The 8640-nt window shown below is 34.3% G+C and overlaps 1 protein-coding gene across 1 annotated transcript in view; it reads left to right on the top strand.

The window, feature by feature from the left end:
- Positions 1-7881, top strand: part of LOC106872869 (cilia- and flagella-associated protein 69) — a 20730-nt gene extending 12849 nt beyond the window's left edge. Inside the window, exons 16-21 of the mRNA XM_014920020.2 lie at positions 40-116; positions 823-1020; positions 1619-1705; positions 2737-2801; positions 5266-5308; positions 7482-7881. Coding sequence (XP_014775506.1) covers positions 40-116; positions 823-1020; positions 1619-1705; positions 2737-2801; positions 5266-5308; positions 7482-7538 — 527 coding nt within the window. The 3' untranslated portion in view covers positions 7539-7881. The remainder of the gene's footprint in view (positions 1-39; positions 117-822; positions 1021-1618; positions 1706-2736; positions 2802-5265; positions 5309-7481) is intronic.
- Positions 7882-8640: the final 759 nt, after the last annotated feature.

Raw genomic sequence — 8640 nt, 5'->3', positions numbered from 1 at the left:
CAAAAAACCCCCCATAATTGTTCTAATATTTCTTTGTAGGTTTTAGTAACTTACCTGGACTCACAATTCTTGATCATGTCACTCTGATTCTCATTGAAAATTACATGGATTTTAAGGTTTGTCAGCCTTTTTCATTTTGCATAGTTGTACAAATTCCCATCAATTTGCAGAAATTTTCTGAAAGTTCCAAAAAATAAAAGTCGCGAAGAATTATAGGGTGTGTGAAGCAGAATTCTGCCAATTTCTCATTATCAGTGATAAGTTTGATCCCTTAGCATTTAATCTGCCTATATCCAGCCAAAATATTGTTTCTGTTTTATGTTCAAACTGGCTAGATCCAACCTCTCACACCAACCCTACAATGTCGCTCTAAAATTAGACAATCACATTAATGAAATCTCAAAGCTATGAGGTAATACAGGATTAATTCAGAACAATGTGAATAATAAAACTTATATTTTGGCAAAGTAATCTGAATGTTAAAGGGTTAAAAAAGCACCCCCACCTTTTTATAGAAGCTCTATTTTTGCTGTAAACATTGATTTTCCTGAAAAACTGATATTGGTTTGAAAAAACTCTACCTCTTTCTTTCTCTCTCTGACCAATCTTTCCAATACGTGATGTCAGTAAAAGCTATTTTGTCCAGTCAGTTTGGAAGGCCCTCTGCCAACAAAAACCAATTTTGTGAAAAATAAATCACAAAATAACTTGCAAACAATTCAGAAAAGAAAAATTAATTGAATGGGTTTAATTAAATCTTTTAATTAAATTATTTTCTTGCTTTTTCTTTTTTCTTTTTTGTTTTCCTTCCCCACCTGGCAGACTGGTGAAGTATGGGTGGAGGTGATAGAGGAACTTGAAAAGGAGAATGTGGCTTTGATAGAGCATGATCAACAGATATGTAATGCTGTCTTAGCACGGTACCACTGGTGGGGTCAGATAACAAGAAATGCCCAGCTAGAATTGATGGCATCGTATGAAAAGACCGAAGCTCTGGATGAACAAGAATGTTACGCTGAAGTAAGGAATATAGTTTGGCTAATAATTTCTTTACTTTATATATTATTTTTTTTAAAAACCCATTCTCCCATCGCAGTCTTGTGAACTCACCACCCACTTGCCCTCTCCAATCTCCAACCGATTTACTCTCACCACCACCATCTCTCTCTCTCCTCTTTCCCTACTTGACACAAGATAAAAAAAAACAATAATTTATGGTAAATTAGTCTGTCAGGTCATGTGAAAATGCTATTGATGCACATTTCTGCCTTGTTGGTGTTTGTCAATGGCAAATGCAATTAATTTGCCTTTTCTTGATGTATTGATATTTGTATATAATGGATTTTTATTCAGCTGAGTGAACAATTACCACATCTGTAATTTTTCAATTGCTGTCTTATGTCTGTAGCGATGCCTCTTTCCAAATACAGGAAAGTAAATAATCAGGTTGGAGAAATGAGCTTTCACTGGTAGGCCATTCTGGTGCGTTGTGAATGTGAAAGCCTCTACATATACACAACTAAGAGTTACCTGAACAAACACAGACATCCCATCATCAGCCGTTCCATTGGAAATCATTGTTGTTTCAACACTATATGTATATGTATTTGTATTTCAGATGAGAAAGAATTATGAACAAAAAGAAATGGAGGATAACATCTGGGTCCAGTTTGTGTCAAGAACATCAAAATATTCGTTACTTCAAGTAAGTCACATATGTAGTCTTTAGATGTTTGGATGATATTGGTTAAGGATGGCACAGGTAATGTTGTTATTTAGCCCCAGGTCAATCCTGATCCAAAAGACGGACTTATGATCAATGGTATTCCAGTGATGCTATATCACAATTTGTTATTTCATGCAACAAGTTCTTGAAAAGACCGTTTAGTTGAAAGGACCAATGAAAGAAAACCATTTTCAAATGTGTATCTATCAAACTAATTGTACACTTTTGCATAAGAATTTATTTTTGTTCCATTCTAAACAAAACTGTTCGCCAAATGGGAACGTGAAACTCTGAGTAACAGTTTTTGTGATATTTTTGCTGCTTTTTAATAAAGTATATTACTCTACCTCTGGTACTATTTTTTCCACCTTGTTTCGCATTTATGTGCTTAGTCTGGTATATATATATATATATATATATATATATATATACACACACACACACACACACACACACACACAGATCTATTTCATGTGATTGACCAGACTGTAGGATAGTGTTATACATTGCTGGTCACAATGTCCTTTGCACTGTTTTAGCATTCGAATAATGTCACCCTGCTGTGGCCAGGCAAGCAGGCCAACATTCCTCCTGATTGGAAGGTTACCCCATTGCTGGGTTAGCCATATACAGCCAAGTGGACTGGAGCAACTTGCTCAAGAACACATGCCTCTCGATTTGGAAATTGAATTCACAACACACATACACATACACGTACACGTACACACACACACACACACATATATCCACACATATATATACAGACATATACATGCATACCTTCACATAAACAAGCATAGACTCTTGTTCCAACACATTGTGTAGCAATATACCCCAAAATGGCAAGATTATTCAAGTGAACTGTGCAGATGTTAAGATGTAAAAAAAAAAACAGAAGTGAATGTTTTAAAATACTTGGAGGAGAAAGAAATTATGCTTGAAATATTTTAAAAGATTAAATAATTTTTTGTAAACGCAGAAATATTTAGCAAATAAATTCTTTTTTCCAGGCTGCAAAGCGTAGACAGTGTTTGTCAATAGAATCTTCAAGGATACTGACTGATTACCTGAACAGGTAAGTCATTAACACATATGAGATGTTTTGGCATCATTTATTTGATGCCGATTTATTTGGCATTCAACATTTTAATGTTTCTTTCATTCTTTTCTTCTCTCTCTCTCTCTCCTTTTGCTTACTAGGACCTTAGTCTTTGCTAAATTAACCTTAAGGCCTTTAGATTCCAGATTTTGCTTCCACACCTCGAATTTCTCTTTTTGCTCTGATAAAGAATCTGCCAAGAGGGCAAAATCATCAGCACACAGTAGTTCCTGGGGTCTGCTGGTCTTGACTTCCTCTATTATGAAAAGGAGGGGACTGAGGACTAAACCTTGATGAACCAAATTCTTCGCTGTACTTGACTCTCACCTTACAGATACTATCTTTCTACATGACCTGTACTGCTTTCACCATCCACTCCTCTGTCCCTAGCCACCTCAGTGCCCACCATATCACATAGTGGGGCACTCTGTTGGCGGCTTTCTCGAGATCAACAAATACCAACAGTAATGGTTTATTCAAAGCTTAGTGCTTCTTCCGCAGATGAAGCTGGACTGCCATTTTATCTAGACCAATTCTGCTGCTAATTAATTGGGCTATAACTCTCTCTCTCTCATTTTCATCACCGAGTCTAGAAGTTTGATAATTGCTTCTCCCTAAAGCATCACCATCACCCTTGTAGCAACTAACAATAATGCTGCTATGCCAGTCCTTGGTTACATTACACCTTCCTGAATGATGTGATTAGCCTGTACTTTACCTTACTGGATACTTTGATCATCACAACCATGGGATTATTGGCTTTCCTGGTTTCCATGGCCTTGTCTACCATACTACTGTCCACACATTCACACACACATGTATATATATATATATGTGTGCACATATTGTGGAATGTATATCTGGATATATAGTAGCCTCTATATGTATAGATGGGTGTTCATATGTGCGCATAAGCGTGAAAATGGTGTTACATGTTTTTAGGAAGAGAGGTTTATTGTCTTGTCTCCATCATTTTTATTCTTCAGAAACAACGTTTGTTTAGATTAATTTTGTCCAAAGACTTGAATTATTCAAGTTGGTTTATTTTCTGAAAGAAACCTCAAGTGGTCTCGATGAGAAACACACACAAAGAACCTCATACATACACACACTCATTAATGCATATATACACACACACACACACACCACATTAAATGATGCTTCTTTGCCTGAGGCATAAAAAATGTTTGTAATCAATATTTTTGAAAGAAAAAAAAAAGAATATTTAAATATAAAATAATTATTATTTATTGTTGTAATAATTACAACAATGTGAGACAGGAAACGAACTGAAAATCATTAAATAAAATATACTGTGTTTTAACTTTGTCACGCACACGTGTGTGTAGGCATGGTCATGTGGTTAAGATGTTCACCTCTCAGCCATGTTGTACAGGGTTCATTCCATCATGCGGTGCAGCTGGCATCTACTAGAGATGTTTCATAATGTGTTCTGGGTTTGATGGTTTGATGACTGAAACAAGTAAAAGGAGGCTTCTTTCAGTTTCCCTCTACCAAATCCACTCACAAGGCTTTGGTCAGCCAGAGGCTATAGTAGAAGACACTTGCCCAAGGTGCCATGCAACAGGATTGAACCGGGAACCATGTGGTTGGAAGGCAAACTTCTTAGCATACGGACGTACCTGCTCCTATATATATTCACATCCAGATAATTTTTTGACACAATACCCAGATGCTACACATACACACACACACACACTGTTGACATTGAAAAGTGTCTGACTCCTGTTCTATATCAGACAATCTGTAGAATTACCACAATGACAAAAAAATTCTCAAAGACCCCCCCCCCCCAAAAAAAAGGGGAGAAAAAAAAAAACAAACAAAATCTCTTTCTCTCTTAAAATGGTGAAAAATGAAATGAACAGGTTTTCCATGTTGTATTGTCTTTATTCCACCAAGTTATTATCTAAAGTCTTGTAATGTCAGAAATATATATAGAATATGTATGTAAGTGTGTGTGTGTAGATATATATATATCTTTATAATAAAACATCTACATGACACCCCCACCTCTGCTACCAATCAGGAAAATCAATAATAATAATAATATCCAAGGAATATGATTGTTTATAATTCAAGAAAAACTAAGGTCCAGTAATCAGTGTATGTATATATATATATACACACACACACATACATGTATATATTCATGTGTACATATATTTATGATACACATACATAAGTATTTACATAGAAATAAAACAAAAATTATAATTTAGGAGAGAAAAAAACTTTTTTTTCTAGAAAGAAAAGCATTTTTTTTTGTTTGTTTCTTTTTTTTTCGAAAATGTAAATATTTTTGTTGATTATCAAACATTAAATAATGATTTTATATTTATTTTGCTTCTCACCTCTGAATTATTATTATTATAAATGTGGAAACAAAACCAGTTATATTCTTCTGTTCTCTTTCCAGCCAATACTTCCACAGTATAGACATACCAAATTTGGGAACGACAGTACGTGATGGTTTTTTTTTCTTTGTTGTGTGTAATGTGTATACACATATGTACACACATAATGTATATATACATATATGAATGTGTGTGTGTATATATATATATATATATATACACACAAACACACAAATTATGGAGGTTTAGTTCACAAGTAATCTAAACGACTAGGTATGCTGAATAAGTGCTGTAATGGATTACCAGGGCTCCAAGGTTATAGCCGAGACAGGAGTTTTGGAACCATTGTAGATTTCTGATATACCAGAGATATAATTATATATCTGCTATATCAGCAAGACAAATATATCAAGTCATATACGTTACTATTATTGGAAAAATTCAAAGTCTTGCAGCTGTTTCTGGGATATCCCAAAACATGGGACATTTCCTCATCAGATACAAATATTTGTCTCTGATGATGGAATATCCCAGAAACAGTTGTAAGACTTTGAATTTTTCCAATAATAGTAACGTATATGACTTGAGATGTTTGTCTTGCCTTAGCGCTTGTCGTCCTCTTTAACAATCACACACACACACATATATTTACTCTGAAACAAGAATATTATTGACAGTGATGCACTGAAGTTAATTCTAGCTTTATATAATCTCTGTGTTAGTCTTCCTTGGGTATGTGGGTTGTCATGGGCTGATGATTAGGTTTTAGGGTGGATTGTTATGGAAGGGTGTTTTGGAGAAATTTTTGATTAAATTCGGGGTTATGCTATTTGTTTAGAATTTATTCATGTATGTAGAACTTTGTAAGCAGGTGTACATATTTAGGTGTGTCCCATATGTTATGTGTCTGCAGTTTTACTGGTTTTATTGCATGTAAAGGTCAAAGGACAAAGTCCAGCATTTATAACATTAGTAATTGGGTGGGTCAGTTTTTTTTTGGTTCATGATGAGGGCTTAGATGACTGAAACTTCGAAGTCACAATCAATAAGATTGTGTAAGAAAATAAATTTATACTCTAAAAAAAGTATAGAGTAATCCATCAGATTAATGTAAAATTGTTTTTATTCTAACTGAATACAAAAACGAACATTAACATATATATATGTATACACGTGTGCAATCACACATCATAAGAAACCTATTTTCAGAGGGTTTTTTAAAATGGAAAAAAAAATAAATTTGAGTTGAAAGAAAGGGAGGGCCAATGCAATCTTTTTGGGATGTTTTTCTTCACTCAGTTACATTTAAATAAGATTTCATTTCCATAGAAGTGGAATCACATATCTATGATTATACATACATGGAACATTTGGTGACATGTACAAATAAGAGTAAGAAAGAACACAATACGGGTTATAGAGTTCATTTACTCATTTGAAGCTGACAGAGGTGAGAAACTCGGACTATCGACGGAGTGAATCATCAGCCTCGAATCAATGAATGAACTCAGACGTGTGTGTTTGTGTGTATGCATGTATATGTGCACAACTTGATTCTAGGCTAATGCATGACGTGTTTTGCATTTAACTTTTATAATGGAAATATTTGATGCCAATCACCAGTTAAAACGGATCATCTTTTGGCCTAAAATTAAAAACCTTATTACTGAATCAGAGAAATGAATTCTGAAGGAATAACAGAACATTTGTTTATTTAGGTCATTCAATTACAATATACATACATACAGTATATATATGTATGGAGAAGAATAGGTGTTAAAAGTTTTAAAAGAATTTAATTAAAAAATTTTAACACCTTTTCTTCTCCATCTTTGTTGATCTTCTATAGGATGTGTGTGCTTTAAATTCTCATAACACACCTTATACTTGTAGCATTTTCATATTTAAAAAGTTCTTACAACCGTAAGCTAACAATGTAATATGAAGAATCTTTATTAGAAATCGACCTTTGGAACTCCCCAAAGTAAAGGATGATATAGAACTCAACCTTTTCTCAGACATATACACGCACAGAATATGGGGGTTTAGTTCACTAGTGATCTAAACAAATATGTACACTGGGTAAGTGTTGTAAGAGGTTATCAGGGTTCCAAGCTCGTAACTGAGATGAGAGCTATGGCTCCATTTTGTGTTTCTGATTTAGCAGATATATATTTGTTCTCATTTAATGTAACAGATATTTGTTTAAAGTAAATATATTTCAGTGGAAATGTTTTAAATTAACAAAACACTGTTCTTTTATTCCATTTATTTACAGGTGTTCAGTAACATACAGGTGGATATCCAGAGTACTCCAAGAATGGAGAGTCGCTGAATAAACAATAAAAATTCAGAGGAAAGTGAAATACTGTTGCAATATGTATTTATTTTTTATTGCTTTTGTACCATGTTGCAACATGAGCGACTGATGTGATTTTCTTAAACTTTAAAGAACAAATGAAGACGTGACATGTATATCTAACGAGTAATTGTATAATTTAAATATAAAATGTTTAAAAACAAAACATGTGGATTGCAAGATAACAAAGTGGAAACCACAACAAACAGCTATTTTAGATTCAGTTGTCGTAAATTCTTCAAGGTCGACAAAAATTCTACAGATGAGGCAAAGTCCATTAAAACTCATTCAGTTTTATCAGCTGAATTAGTTAAATCAATTTAAGTAATTAATAGTTAAATTTGTTAACTAATTATACAATTGTTAATAGATTTTACTTTCCATAGAAGAAAAGTTTTCATTAATTTGGTTTAGTGTAATTAACATTTGTTAAAGATGTTAATATGTGTGTGTAGGGGTGTAATGTAATTTCAGGTTGGTAATTGTTAAAGTGGGGGTGGGTGGGAGTAGTTTTTGATTTTTACCAGAATGTTCAAGTAATGGGGTGCTGAAAACTTCCTGGCTTTGGGTAAAAGAAAATACAGGCGGATCAGTCATGATTTTACTCAACATATTCCCCTCTCAGATTCACTCAGTTATTGCAGTTTTTCTAAGCCTTGTAAAAGAACTCAGAAGGTTGGGCCTCCAATCAAGCCCTTTGCAATACCCTTAAAGCCAGGAACTTTTTAGCCCCTCCCCCCTTGTACTCACAATACCACAAAAATACATATTGTACATCAATCGGAACAAATGGCCATTTAAATGTGCATCATCATCTAGTCCACAGACATGCATACCTTTGATGTAGTTTACAAGGTGATTCAGTGTAATACACGTTTCAAGGCTGGCCATTTGAAGTACAGCTACAACTCACTTATGCAAGCTGACTGCACTGGAGCAATGTGAAAAAAAGTGTCTTGCTCAAGAACTCAACACATTGCTGGGGAATGAACTCACAACCTTATGCTCATGAGCCTTCACTGTGGAGTGCTTGGCCACTTGCATGTTTATTTTACTAGCAGGCTGTTCTGTTCATTGG

Source organism: Octopus bimaculoides, chromosome 18, assembly GCF_001194135.2.
Source record: "Octopus bimaculoides isolate UCB-OBI-ISO-001 chromosome 18, ASM119413v2, whole genome shotgun sequence".
NCBI lineage: Eukaryota > Metazoa > Mollusca > Cephalopoda > Octopoda > Octopodidae > Octopus > Octopus bimaculoides.
The sequence above is the reverse complement of the archived record's forward strand: the minus strand, read 5'-3'. Positions and strand labels throughout refer to the sequence as shown.